The 15,049-nt window shown below is 37.6% G+C and overlaps 2 protein-coding genes across 5 annotated transcripts in view; one reads left to right on the forward strand and one right to left on the reverse strand.

Moving 5' to 3' along the window:
* Nucleotides 1–703: 703 nt before the first annotated feature.
* On the forward strand, nt 704–4,220 carry SFR1 (SWI5 dependent homologous recombination repair protein 1). 3 transcript variants are annotated; one of them, XM_034440046.2, is made up of 4 exons: nt 704–977; nt 1,559–1,671; nt 1,753–2,157; nt 3,223–4,220. In XM_034440046.2, the coding sequence occupies exons 2-4, from the start codon at nt 1,579–1,581 to the stop codon at nt 3,412–3,414; spliced, it is 690 nt and encodes a 229-aa protein (XP_034295937.1). In that variant the 5' UTR covers nt 704–977; nt 1,559–1,578; the 3' UTR covers nt 3,415–4,220. The 3 variants fall into 3 exon arrangements, with proteins under 3 accessions (XP_034295937.1, XP_034295938.1, XP_034295939.1); XM_034440047.2 differs by having other exon boundaries at nt 1,562–1,671; XM_034440048.3 differs by having other exon boundaries at nt 804–870; nt 1,562–1,671.
* Nucleotides 1,798–15,049, reverse strand: part of CFAP43 (cilia and flagella associated protein 43) — a 51,396-nt gene continuing 38,144 nt past the window's right edge. Inside the window, exons 32-40 of one of the 2 annotated variants that reach the window (XM_034440042.3) lie at nt 14,227–14,315; nt 13,198–13,405; nt 12,794–12,906; nt 10,711–10,870; nt 10,143–10,307; nt 7,377–7,457; nt 4,674–4,827; nt 3,980–4,176; nt 1,798–2,064 (exon numbers count right to left, since the gene is read on the reverse strand). In XM_034440042.3, the coding sequence (XP_034295933.2) occupies nt 4,001–4,176; nt 4,674–4,827; nt 7,377–7,457; nt 10,143–10,307; nt 10,711–10,870; nt 12,794–12,906; nt 13,198–13,405; nt 14,227–14,315 (1,146 nt within the window). In that variant the 3' untranslated portion in view covers nt 1,798–2,064; nt 3,980–4,000. Of the gene's footprint in view, nt 2,065–3,979; nt 4,177–4,673; nt 4,828–7,374; nt 7,458–10,142; nt 10,308–10,710; nt 10,871–12,793; nt 12,907–13,197; nt 13,406–14,226; nt 14,316–15,049 lie in introns of those variants that run through there. The other variant, XR_015728646.1, reaches the window with a different exon arrangement.

Genomic DNA, 15,049 nt, shown 5'->3' on the forward strand with positions numbered 1-15,049 from the left:
GATTTGTTCTGTGATGCATGTGTTCAACAACATTCAAAAGCATTAATGCTCTTGGGTGTTTAAACTGTACAGGCGAGGGCTTGGGAGACAAAAACTCTAGTTCTTGATGTATCCCACTAGCCAATAAAAACTCAGTTTCAAAAATTAGCTAGAAATAAGAAAACGGTAGCTTTTTAAACAAACAAGCAAACAGCTGCCTGCCATACTTTTACGTAATTGTGGTTTAAAGAATGGAGGAATCAAGATGAGAACATAGAAAAATCATACGTAAAAAACAGAATCTGCACCCCTTAATAGCTACCAAGAGAAATTACAATTAAAAGCCTCGCCTAGAAATTTTAATAATTGCTAAGCGGGAATAAATAGAACAGCACACCAAACTTCAGTCTAGGGCCCTTGGGAATAAGCTCCTTTGAACGTAAGGGGACTTCAGTCAGTTCGAGCGAGCCTAGAATCCTAAAGAATTGCATTAAACCAGCGTTTTTCAAACTTGGCAGCTTTAAGGTGTTTTGAACTTCAACTTCCAAAATGCTGGCTGGAGAATTGTGGGAGTTGAAGTCCACACAGTTTAAAAGTGGCCGAGTTTGAAAAACGCTGCGTTAAAGCCAACGCGGTGCAGGAAACGTCGGCACCCCACCCCCGCCCGCCCAGCTAGTGTTCCGTCAGAACTCCCCGGTTCCTCCTTGATTGGCTCTTCCCGCCCATCTTTGCCCGCCGCGCAGCTGAGACCGTGACGCAACGGGCTGCGCAGAGAGGTTAAGTCTTGCCGGGTGCGTTTAATACGCTTCCGCTTGAGCGGGTAATCCGAAACATGGCATGGCTGTGTGTGTTTATGAGTGCCCAGTTTTTGGATTGTGTTTTCTTTCTGAGGTAATTTAATGCGAGGCGAAGTTATTCCGCTGTTAAAGAAGATGTGGCGGAGCCAGCGGCTTTTTCAGTTCCTCTGAAGATAAATTTCTTTTCCTCCCGGACGAAAGGTACTTGGAATGAAGGATGAGAGACCTTTAAAGCTAATGGGAGAAAAAGCCTCTCTCTCTCTTCTGTTCTGGGAAGGCAGGTCACATCCTCTCCCACCTCCTCAGGGGCTTACTAGTTCTCGGCTTCCATGGAACTATTATAGGACACATAACAAGGCCAGATATTGTCGAATACATGCTCAAGTAACCCTTCCGACTAGTTTGTGTCCTGCAGAATAGACAATTCTGCTTCCAAAAGAAGCTTAGTTAAAGCTTGTGGAAGAAGCTTTATCGCCAAGAGTATGAAGTCTTTCACATACAAGTTGCAAATAAATGTGTGTGTGAATAACACACACACACACACACACACACACACACACACACACACGGAAATTTGTCTAGGAGTGTGGTTTTAGCTATTCTAGTAGCAGATGTGCAAGTTGCTAGTTTATGATTTAGATTCTTCATGAGATCAATTAACCGGGGTTCCTACTTCAGTACTGTAATTGAAGACTTCAGAATTCAAGCAATATTGTATATGATGATTTTACACCGATAAATGGAAATGGCTATCTTAACCTTGAAGTATTCTATTTTTCAAGCAGGTTAATCAATTCTCAAAATGGGGACACCTATATTGAACAAACCTAGATCATTATCCTGCACTACAGAGAATTGTGATAATTCTGTTCAAAGCAGCAGCTTAGGGAAACAGGTAATAAATATATCAAGATATTTATTTTAATATGTTTATATATTTAGATTATTAAACAGTTCTTACTTACATTTATGTTAGTTAATGAGTGCAACCCTACGAGAACGATTGAAGAAAACAAGAAGATCCTTTCACTCAAATTTTATTGTTGCCAAACAACTTAAAATAGATGATGAAAACAACAGTAATCAGAAGGAGAAAACTTTATCTAAAGAAGAACCATGTTCTCTATTGCATGCTGAGGATAAGTGGTTGGAAAAAGTTCCTGATGAAGCTATGTGTTCGAAGAGTTCTGCAGAAGACAGCTCACTATCTGAATACAATGGATATAATAAAGCTACGCACAATTCTTCAGAAATTAATTTGTTGGGTACAGACTGTAAACAATGGGAGCTGTTGGAGGAAAAGATGACACTAATGAAGCAGCTTCAGGAAAAAGAGGACATTCTTCGAAGACTTAAATTGGTCAAACTATATAGAACAAAGGTAAGTAAAGTAAATATTAAAACTTCAGAAACAGTTTTAAATAAATTTAAATATATTAAAAACAAATCCTGCAAATAAGGTTGTTTTTTTAATACTTTTGTTATGCTATTGCATTCCCAAATACTAACCAATCTTAGCATGTCATCAAGCCAATTTTTGTTCCAGTTCATTCTTGCATAATATATTTGCTTTATCTATTCTAGAGATAATAAGTCTTTAACTGTAATGGAAATTGCCCAGTTCCTTAATAAGATAATATTTCTTGCCAATATGTAAAGTGCTGTCTATTTTTAATTTAAAGCTGAAAAGACTTATTTTTATGTAATATTAATTGTATATAAACTATACTTGTACTCAATGTCATTCACCCATTCTTGTCTTTTTGCACACATTAAAATTATGATCTTTCCTTGCAGAAGTCATATCCATTGTTTAAACTGTGCTTTTATGTACTTTGTTCTAGAAAGTAAGAAACATTTTTTCAAATAAATGTATGTTCTAATTCTACATCTAATATAAGTTATATTGTATGCAACAAATTTTCATTTTAATGTTTGCCAATTAGTGTACATTCAAAGTGACAATATAGTTAAGTCTAAGTCCAATAAGATTTTTAAAATAGTTTTGTATATGATACTTCGTTTTTTCAAGTGGAAAGTAAATTACAAACATGGGGCGGGGGAAATTTCTGTTCTCTATTGCAGGGGTCTCCAACCCCTGGGCCGTGGCCCATTACCAGGCCATAGCCTATTCGGAATAGGGCCGTGTGAGTGGCTGGCTGGAGCGCGCAAACATGCACACACAGCTCAACTTGCATGAGTGGTGGGTTGGCGGGTACTCACATATGTGTGTGCCAGTCTGCCACTCCCGCTAGTCGAGCTGTGTGTATGCGCACTAGCCCAATACTCCCGCAAGGCCCACACAGCCCAGTTCCTCTCTCTCCCCCTCCAGCCAGGCCAAACCGCAAAGGTTGGGAGCCACTGCTCTATTGGAACCTTTATCTAGGTTACCCATTTCAGCTATATCAACACATTATAAGTATTACTTTTTTCTATTTCCCTACAGAATAACCCAGAAGAGTTACAGTTTCTGATATCAAAATGGAGAAAGAGTTCCCAAGCAATTCTATATGAGCTGCAATCAGCCTTATCTACTGATAACAAGAAATTAAGTCTGACTCAATTGATTGACAATTTTGGATTAAATGACAAACTCTTACATTATATCCGAACAGATGAAGATTTTACAGATCCATAAAAATTAGTGTTTTATTTCACTCTTAAAAATATATCAAAAGATGACTATTTTCAAGAATTGAATTTAAGTTCACATTGTATGAATAGTTTATTATAAGAACCTGCTACCTCTTTCTGTTTCTTTTTTTAGTCCACACTCTATATTTAAATCCTGGACATCTATCCCTCCTTATTTAATACATTAAACTCCAACACTCTGCTGTTATGTCCCTTCTCATTTGTCCTTAACTCAGTATTTCTTCAAATTGCAATTTTTCAGCCAATTTCTTTTGCCAAGTTGCTTTAGGATACTTCTCCATATGCAAGGAAATATTTCTGTTCCTTTATGAGTTTTTTTAAGTCCACTGCATATCTTTTAGTTTTGTAAAAGTGGAATGTCTAAATATACCAGTTTTAGTATGACAATAATACTCTCTTACAATACAAATTGGTATTTATTTAAATGCATTATGAATATAAATATGTTGAAGTGATCAAAATGAATTATGACACAATATTTATAAAACTATCTTAATGTAATAAAGAATAAAGTTGAAAGAGAAATTCAGGAAGGGGGAAAATCCTACCTTGCCTAAGAGTGTTTATTGCTAAAATTGTTGCACATCAAAGAAAGCTGGGAATGTTCTCATTCTCAATCTTTCCACTTCAGCTTGAAGGACGGCTAACTCCTGGGCTTGTGCTTTGGCAAGATCTACCAGGTGCTGTCGTTGTACAATGTCCTCATAATGCTCCTTAGCAATATTTTGGTTCAGCAGTTCCGAGTCTGGTTTTTAAACAAAAATATTCAGAATAAAATCAATAAACTGATTACCAGTGTTCCTCAGCTTCTTTCAAATTTACTAATAGGACTATGGTAAGTATCATCTTGCTGTTATGAGCTGTACATCATTATATGATTACTACATTTGCACCCCAAACAGTTTTTATTTTAGATTCATTTGCTGCCCATCAGTATTACTGAAAGGCTCACTGAATGAAGTGGTCCAGTTGCTAGTGGTAGAAGATCGATAACCATCTCCTCAAAACTATTGAAAGAAACTAAAATAACAAAACGGAATTAATAAAAATGTCAGAATATGTTGCAATGCTTAACAATGTTATGGCAGTTGGTAATTGACCTAGGAAAATGTACACATTTTGATATCCAGATTATTTTTTGGAGAAAAATGATTTTTCATAAAGTGCATAATGTGAACTCACTAGCTATGTGATACATCATGATTTTTGGGGGGTGATATCTGATCCTTGCATGTCACTTACCAGTAGCCTCATAAATGTGCCGCCTTTCTGATACAATAACAAGCATTTCTTGTAATTTCTTGCTGAACTTCTGGTTTGATACGTCTTTTAAGTGTATTTGTTTCTCCAATTCTTTAATTATTTTTTCTTTTTGTTCTATATTTTTCTTGTGAACCTGGTAATTAAAAACAAAATTATTAAAAAGGGATCTTTAGAATTTAGAATGAGTGAAAAGATGCTAAACATTTTATTTCTTTTGTGAAGGAGGATAATGTTAGCTTTTAATACAGTTTAATTCAAAGTTTAAAAATGTAGCCAGTAATTAAAACTATTAATAGAAAGTGAGGGTTCCCTCAGTGAGAAGTTGAAGTAAAACAGGAGCACTCAACTATATAAAAGATTTGGATCCAAAGCAGGCAAAAGTGCTTTTGATCTGGTAGGGGTCCTTTCTGTTTCTACTGGCTTCTCTTTAAAGAAACAGTAGCTTTTTCTGAGTTTCTATGATAGCTGTACAGGCTCAAAAAAATAGGAATTGTTTTTGTTTTCCTGCATCTATGCAGGCCCAGGAAAAGGTACATATTTAAGGTATAGGTCAAACTTGATTTCATTGAGGGCCATTGTTTGACCTCGGGGGGGGGGGCTGGAGTAGGCGTGGCCAGCTTGATGTCTCTTGTGTCGAGGGAGCCTGTGGCCCAAATGTTCTGCCAGTGAAAATGGGCTCTCAAGCTGTTTTCGGCCACAATGGCCACCCTCAGCCAGTGAAAACATTTTTGCTGGCAGAGGCACTGTGAGCCGGACCATTACTGTTTCCAGGGTGGCCCCCAGCGCCAGATCTAAGCAACCAAATTTGGCCCGTGGGCCTTGAGTTTGATCCCTGGTGTAGATGAAAATGCCTGTGACATGTTTGAAACACTCTTGTCTGCTTTGTGTCTGAACACTGCATATTTTGGTGCTTTATAATTCTGGTATGAATATTAACAAAAAAAAAGAGAAGAGCTGAATCATGATTTTTGTTAGGAGATTAATATTTAGCTCTTTAAAGTACTATTATACTACAGTTTAGGCCAAGTCATTGAGGTCATATATGACTCGCATAAGATAGTTAAGCTTCATCAATATATAAATATTTTTTCAAATTATTTATATATTATCTACTTTAAATAGTTCAGGTTGTTAGTGATCTTTCTACCATTCAGTTCTAAGTCATTCTGATATGCTGTCAACCTAAGTTGCTTGCAAACAACTTTTTCTTAATTCTGTTCTATCCCCTTTCCAAAATGGTCTTATTTTTAATCTATATAAAATTTGATTCACTGGAAATACTTCAGAACTGAAGCAATATTTTTTCAGTTATGTTTTAGACTTCATATACGTTCACTAATGCAAGATGAACATTAAATTGAGGAGACCACTAAGTTAAGATCTATAATACACTTATATGTTTGAGGAAAAGTGATACTAAGGTAGTAATAAAAAGCAAATAAAACAAAGATGTTTCAATGTTGTCTCTTGATACATTATAAATAAAGACGACTAATAGCTAGAAGGAGATTAACTTATGCAATAGTGTATTCAGATAGAGAAAGAAAAATCATAGTTCATTTATATGACAACTCTGAAGTAAGTAGAGACAGAATTGAAGAGCATATATTGAAATAAATCTTACTGACTGAAACTCCAAAAATAATCTCATCTACCGGTAATAGCTGGGTGATGGACATTTGTGTGCAAACAAGTTTGCAAATAAAATTGTTCTAGTAAGTTACTGTATTTTTGGGGATATAAGACACACTTCCCCCCCCCGCCAAAGTGTATGGAAATGTCTGTGCGTCTTATACAGCAAATGTCGAAGCCCTGCCCACCCGCCAGCCATTTTTGACCCCTGCCTGCCCCGTTTACCACCCATTCCAGGCTGTGGGGATCGCCACAGCCCATTGCTGCCAATTGCTGCCTCCATGCGTTGCGTTTTTGGCCTCTGCATGTTCTGTTTTTGGCCTCCACATGCCCTGTTTTCAGCCTCTGCATGTTGCATTTTTGGCCGGTTCCAGGCGGCAGGGATTGGCAGCGATCCCTGCTTCCTGGAACAGGCCAAAAACATGACATGCAGAGGCCGAAAACACGATGCGCGGAGGCCGAAAATGTGACGCACAGAGCCAGCGATCAGCGATGATGGGCTGTGGTGATTCCCGCAGCCTGGAACAGCTGATTGGCGGAATTCTGGGAGGCTGATCCAACCACCAATTAGCTGCTTGTGCTGAATCAGGCTGCAATAACATGCTGAAGCTGACTAGGCTGTTTGCTGCAAGGACACTAGCCAGATGAATACCGATGGATGCTGATAGGTAGAGACAGAATTTTTTTTTCTTGTTTTCCTCCCCAAAAACTAATGTGCATCTTATACTCCGGAGCACTTTATACTCCAAAAAATAATGTTAATCCTTTTCATGTAGCAAGCTTTGTATACCATGAGAAAAAAAAGGGTTGGGAAGTGACTCTAGAAAAAAATTTTTCAGGTAACAAATTAGGACTGAAGGTTACAGATGTGGTAAAAAGCAAAAGTAGAAGTGATTGGAAGTATTTCATAGCATTAGCAAGAATACAAAACTGTCTTTCTTAGCAAGTATAAGTATGGGGACATCTGTAAGTCTAAATTAAGGTAAATATGTTGAGTAGGTAGCATATTCCATGTTTCTTTATTAAAATTTATTCCATAAGAAAACTTACCTTGTCTAGAAAGTTAAATGTTCCTTCCATTACTGATACTTCATGATTCATCCGCTTATCATAGTTTAAGACTGATAAGAACTATGAAATTAAAAACAAAAGATCAAGCTAATATAGCTGATGCTTCCTGATGTTAAATCCTGGATTTGCAATATTAACATAGCAAAGGTAAACTTTCAAAGGAAGATTGTTACTGCTTTCCAGTAACAAATCTTAAGTAAATTCACATTTATCTCCAAAAGCTTTAATTGAACTAGCAGACTATAGTATCCAGTCTCAGATATAATGCATATACAGTTGTTCTTAAGATTGTGAACCCTTTTGAATGTTAAATATTTGTTTGATCTGTTCTCTACATAAGTCATAAAATAGATAAAACTTAATTTACCAAATGAGTAAAAAACAACTGTTTTCACTTTATTGAATAAAGTGATCCAAAGCTACATATTGGTTTGTGCAAAAATTATTTGAACCTTTGCTTTCGCTAAGTAGTGTATTTTCTTGGGCAGAAGCAACTTCAAGTGTTTCTGATAACCTGATTAGGCTGACACATCAACTTGGGGGAATTTTAGCCCATTCCTCCTTACAGAACACTTCACTCAGAAATTTGGTGAGCTTCCTCACGTGAACTGACTGCTTCATATCCTTTCACATTTCTATAGAATTAAGGTCAATACTTTAACTTGGCCATTCCAGAACATTAACTTTCTTTTGCTTTAACTTTATTCTTTGGTTGTACAACTTGTGTGTTTGGGGTTGTTGTCTTGTGGTTATGATCCACTTTCTCAGTTCAAAGACAGATACCCTGATATTTCCCTGTAGAATTTGTTGATTGGTTCAGAATTCCATTAATGATGTCAAGCCATTTTGGTTCAGCGATAGCAAACCATGATACTGCCACCACCACATTTCACAGATGGGATAATGCCCTCCCACTGGAAGGCAGTGTTTGACTTTTGTGAAATATAAAACTTTTCATCTAAGCCAAAAAGTTCTATTTTGGTCTCATCTGTCCACTGAACATTCTTCCAATCATCTTCTGGCTTAACCACGTTTATGTACAAACTATAGGCAGTTTGGAAGAGTAGTGGCTTTCTCCTTGTAACTCTGCCTTCCACATCATTGTTCAGTGTTCTAACGGTGGTCTCATGAACATTGATATTTGCCAATGGGACAGAGGCCTTTAGTTCCTTAGATATTTTCCTTAGCTACTTGAAACATCCTAGAGCCGTGACAGCGAACCTATGGCATGCGTGCCAGAGATGGCACGGAGAGCCCTCTGCTGACACGTGCACCGTCGCCCCAGGTCAGATCTCCATAGAGTTTCTTTCATGAGCTTCTGCTTCCTGCAAACGACAAAACAGAAGCCCACGAAAGAAAAAGATCTTACCTCTTGCCACGCTGCCAGTGTTGGGATGTCCCACTTCTCTGCTGAGCATACGTGTATGTCCATGTGCATGTCTGTGCATGTTCCACACATGTGCACGTTTGCACATGTCTGTGCATGTCTATGCATGTGCACATCTGCACATGTGTACATGTGCACATCTGCACGTGTGTGCATGTGCACATCTGCACGTGTGTACATGTGCACATCTGCACATGTGTGCATGTTCTCACATGCACACACATTTAGCCATGTGCACGCTTGCGCGCACACACCTTTCAGTTTGGACATATGTGTGCGCAGTTTGGGCACTCGGTGTCTAAAAGGTTCATCATCATTATCCTAGAGTATTACATGCCTTATACTTGATGAGATCTTGATTAGAGCCTTGGTAGTACAGGGGTCTAAGGCACCCTGTTATTAAGCTGGTTATTAAGACCAGCTGCCTGCAGTTACTGCAGGTTCGAATCTCGCCAAGGCTCAAGGTTGACTCAGCCTTCCATCCTTTTTAAGGTAGGTAAATTGAGGACCCAGTTGTGGGGGCAATAAGCTGACTTTGTATAAATATACAAAAGGATGAAGGCTATTGCTGAGCACATTGTAAGCCGCCCTGAGTCTCCGGAGAAGGGCGGCATATAAATCAAATTAAAAAAAAAAAAAGTAAGCCACTTCTAGGAAGGATAAGAATGGCCTCCATTTGTACATAGTGTGCCTGACAATAGATTGGTAAAGTCAGAATTCTTTGGAAATAGTTTGTAATCTTTTCCATCCTGGTGCGTAGCAACAATTATTTTTAGAGGTCCTCAGAAATCTTTGTTTAAGCCATGACACATCTCTACATACTTGTGTTGTGAAGAGCAGACTTAATCAAAATACCAAAAATTCTATTCAGACCTCCCACACTTACACCTGATTGTATTCTTATTGACTGAAACACCTGTAATGTGTGGATGAACTTTGGGAATGAGGGGAAAGATATTGGCTAGGAAACAATCAGAAAAAGGAGACAGGAGCCCTCAATGGCTTAATGGTCAGAGAAGGAAATTTAGGAAAGACCTGCACTAATGGATCAAAAGTGGCAGCAGGAAGTTTGTACATCCAAATAAGTTTTAGGACTTATGTGAACAAAATATGATGTTTTAGGTCATATTTATGCAGAAATATTGAACATTTAAAAGGTTCACAAACTTTAAGTGCCACTATAATGTAGAATAAAATATAGAGAGGTCTCATGCAGGTATTGATGAGATAAGTAGAATAGCAATAGCATTTAGACTTATATACCACTTCATAGTGTTTTACAGCACTCTGATATGTACTTTCCAATACAGTTACATATTTTATATCATCGTGATAAGTATTTGAAAATATGAACTTACAATCTGATGATCTTTTGTAACATTTAGTTTTTGTATATCTCGAGCCTTTTGATTCAGATCTTGTACTTGCATCTGCATTTTTCGATGTTCCCATTCCAGCTGAAATATCCCTTTACGGAAATCTTTACTTTCTACCATACTGGCAATCTTTTTTTCTCCTTGAGCCTTGAAAAAAAGAAATATTTCTTCATGCAACATATTGTTTTAAATAACATACTGTTATTCTGATAACAGGTAGATGAGATTTCGCAAAACTGAAGGGAAAATGGCAAAGTTGACTCTTCAAATTAACAACATTTGTGCGCTAATTGAATATAATGGATTTAAAAGCAAAGACAGCCACATTGAATAAGAAAGAAAAATCATTGAGGTTATATGCTCACTGGTATTTAGGTTAAGTGTTAGGAGAATTGCATTAATTGGGGCTTGTAATACATGATAAGAAAATTAAAATAAGGTTGATTATGTCACTTAAAAAACTAGAACTGTATTTAATTAGAAGTTGTAAATGCAAAGAAAATAACTTTTCATCTGCAGAGGCTTTATCTTTTCAAAGAAAGATTGTTACCCAGATCATGCTGTTCAGCTCTTCAATAATAGTCCTGTTGATCAAAATAGCATCTGTGTAATCTGGTATTAAGTTGGTGCCGTCTAGTTCCACTTGTCCTTGTTTAAAGAGGAACTGGACCATCAAATCTAATTGAAATCTCATTTTCTGTTCCCGAAGCCTACAGTTAAATAACATTTTTAAAAAAATAATATAACTTATTTTAACATTTTACCATGATCAGGGGAAAAAAAAACCCTATCTAGACTATATTAGGTACTGATTTATCTAACTATACAGGTAATCCTCAGGTTATGTCCATTCAGCAACTGTTCAAAATTATGATGGTACTGAAAAAGTTGTCTTACAACCAGTCCTCACATTTGTAACTGGCACAAGTGTTCCTATCATCAAATTATCAAAATTCAAGCGTTTGGTGACTGGCCCACATTTATGATCATTATACCACTCCATGATCATATTCTCCTGCCTTGCATGAACTCCACCCCTCCCCACCTGCTTATCTCACCCTCATCTCTGCCCTTTTGCACAACACAGCCAAGAGAAAGAGGCTGCTGTATTCTGCTGCCTACCTGCTATGGCCCTCCTGCTACCCCAGTTGACCTTTGTTTTCTACTTTGCCTTATCTCCCCTCTGCTGGACTTGGTGACACTGGCTGGCTTCAAGCTCCAAGGTTCAGGGGCTCTGGCCTCACTTTCTTTTCTGACTCCTAGTTGCTGCCTCCATGGGCACTGGCCTCCTGGCAGGTCTGCCCCACTGCAGCAGTGTTACTTTGAGACAGCCAGTGTTAGCAAATCCAGGGGAAATGAGGTGAAAAAGACAACAAATATCAGTTGAAAGCGGTGGGGAGGTGAGGATATGAGGGACCACATCTGAGTTACTGTGTGGGGTAGTGGTGGACAGCCCCATGAGGTTTTCCCTGAAAAGGTGTGCTCATTGGCACCTGCGCATGGTGGAGCCGATGCTGCTACTGGCCACGCTAGCACTTGGCTTTCACCTATGTAGTTCCTTTGGGACTGCCTGGGTGTGAGCAATGACCATGGCAATGACACTGAAACTGGGGAGCAAGAGTACTTTCCACAAAAACAATGTTTCCAGGCAGTGGGATCATGTGCACATTGCTTTGGTCTCTTCTTCTCCAATGCTGTCTTCCTCTTTCCTACCACTGTCTGTGGTGCTTGCAAGGCATGGAGTCATGCCTCTTCCTGCTCCCAGAGCCACAAGAGAAGACTGTACCTGCACAGGGAGCAGTCTCAACCCAACTGCCCTCTGGGCTTCTTGCTTGTGGAGTTCAAAGAGGGTAGAGAAAGGCCAGATGAGGGAGAATGGTTGGTTCCAAAACTGGTACCATTTCTGCATCCAGCCCAATATTGGGCCTTTTCTTTCCTGTGCCTGCCAGGGGTATAGGGAAGAGAATGGAAGAGAATTGGCTCTTTTACTAGCCTGTGCCTGGTGATTCATCTGAAGACAGTTCCTTCCAGTAAAAGGCTTTCTGACCTGCTAGGTGGTGGCAGCAGAATACAGCAGCCTTTTCACCTCAGTCGTGCTGTGCAGTGCAACTCAACAGGCAAAGATGGGGGAGAGATAGGCAAATGGGAGGAGTTAAAGCAGAGACAGTTCACATAGGCAGAAGAAGCATGAGGTCCTCATCTAATGACCATATAGTTCCCACTTAATGACCACAATTGAGACTGCCAAAATTGTTGTTGCACAGTCATGTGATGCTTCGCTTAATGACCAAGTACCAGTACCAATTAGCATCATAACTCAAGGACTATCTACACTGGAAAAAATTAATCTTTTAATCTGATGGGTTCTGCTTTCAGAGGACAACTTTTCCATTGTCTGTGATAATGTTGAATAAAGAACACGATTAACAATTATAATGTTTTCTTAGACTTTTTCTCCATAACAAAAAGGCCTTTTACACTTTGGGTACTGTAGCATAGGTTTATTTAATTAAAATTACTACTACTATATTATTATGGTATACTATAATATATATTGTTATGAGGTAATATACATGAGTACAATAATAATCTAATATATGCTTTTATAATATAAAAGAAAAAAGCAAACTTACAAATTGATCTCAGCAAAAACATGTTCAATGTCTTTCCGCAGCTGTTCATCATCTTCAATTCTTTTTTGAAGGAAAGTTTGCATCTCTGCTAGCGTCAGTGCTTTTTGCTTCACCTTTGCAAAAAGGAAAATAACCTTTAGGAATTTAAGATGAATACTACTTTCAAATCACATTGTTTTTTTTACATCATATACATATAGAGACTGATGAAACATTTGAGACCCATGAAAATAACAAACCACTTCTTGCAAGATAAAAACTAGAAAGGATTTAAAAAGCAGCCACTTTCCTGTGCATGACTGGGACACTGTATGTTTCCCATTAGCTCAGTTCTGAGTGAATTATTTGTTTGTATAAAATATAAAGGTCAAATTTGATCTTAAATAATGGAACCTTATACATACTTGCTGTTCACTTTCTACTTTTGCTCGCCTAGCTGCACAAAAGCGTTCCCAGTTAATGATGTCAAGCCCCTCAGGTCTGTTTTCAGGATTGTCCATTTCATCAATTGCTTTCATTAAATGGGCGAGAGCATCCTGATACATTTTGGCAGACCCCGGCCGTTCCCCATACGGATTTGCAGTATCTGTTTGTACTTTCATCTTCAAAGCCCTTCCATTATTGAACACAGCAGGCAAAGAAAAAAATTAATGTCTTCTGTGACATGTTACATATACAACAGAAAAACTTGTATATCACTAGCTTCATTTTGCCTTTTTAAAAAAATCTCTGTAGTGTGTATTAATTAGCATTTTTAAAAGAAACTATTTATTTGTATTTAATTTCTGATGTTACTGATGATGAGCACTGATGATGTTAACTAGTTTGGGTAATGAAACATCTGCAAGAAAACAAGCAAGCTCAGAGTGCACTAAGGATCCCTCATGTCTACCTTGAGCTACAAACATTCTCCTTTATTATTTAATTTCTATATATAGACTAGTAGGAAGGTTTGCAATCTTCCTTAATTTAAACAGAGATTATTTGGCTCTGTGCTACTATCATTTAGACAGTATATTGTAGGTGTTCTTTGTGGATTATGTGTTATTTTGCTCTGTGGTTATGTAGCATCTTGTATTTTGCTCTGTAGTTGCATAGTATTCCATTTATTTAAAAAATATTTTAAAAGAAAAAGGCAGAAAGAGAGATTTTTATGATAACGCTAGTAACTGTGGCTGCCACTTCATCTCATTTCAAATGATTGCTTGATTGGTATTTTTAAACCTTCTTATTATGTAAATGCCCTTAGAATTGAAAAAATGAACAAATTTAGTAAGCTTCCATGATTTTCAGTTTTTTTCAGATACTATCTATACAACTTCAATTTTTTGCTCTGGAAAGCAATGTTGCTGTAATAGTTCTTATAAGATTATTACTGTAAGAGGGAATTCACAGACTTTCAGAAAATGATTGAACTAATGAAATTTTTCTACCTTGGTCGACGTTTATAAAGTTTGAATAGTTGATCAATATAATGAGTCTGAAGATCTGAAAATTCCTTTCTAAAACCACGTTCCATAACCTATTGGTCAGGGGGAAAACAGAAGTCATCTAAGTTTATTATGCCTATTTCCAGTTCTGCTACACATAATGATTACATTTACAGAAAATAAGAAGTTTTAAACTAAGGAATGTTGAAATTTATTTCATTATTGTCATATTCACTTTGCAAAGTATTTCCTGACTTCAAGGTGACATGACAAGATCTTTCCAAAATAAGCAGCATACATAAAGAATTCAATAAGAAAGTGTGGTCAAGCCAGCTTAATAAAAGTCCTGACCCTTTGTAGCTGTATGCAACATTGATGCACATACAGAAAAGTCAGAGCTTCAGTTATACTGTTATGAATGCTATCTTCATTTTTGAGCTCCTTTAATGCTGTTGTACTTGTTGGCTGCAATATTTTTGTAGGCAGAACAATAATCAAGATGGGAGTTGTGTGATTGAAGTCCTGTCAACTTGTATGTATAGACAACATCATGGTAAGTACAAAATGGGCAGAGATTCAATTGCACAGTCCCAACCAACATCTTGATTTTTTTTGCATATGACCCACTTTACAGATTCTGCAGTCTTGCCCTTAGAACTAGATCCCTGCAAGAAGACAGACAGAACCATAATGATAGTGATGTCTCACTGGTTTAAAGAAAGAAAGAAATGTCTGCTAGTTGGATCTTTTGGCTTATGAAGTAGGCTATTTATCCATGCTATGACAAAACAATCTCCAAGGCTATTATGTCCACTAATAATGAGCA

The sequence above is a fragment of the Pantherophis guttatus genome, chromosome 6 (assembly GCF_059756535.1).
Source record: "Pantherophis guttatus breed Tessera chromosome 6, ASM5975653v1, whole genome shotgun sequence".
Taxonomy (NCBI): Eukaryota; Metazoa; Chordata; class Lepidosauria; order Squamata; family Colubridae; genus Pantherophis; species Pantherophis guttatus.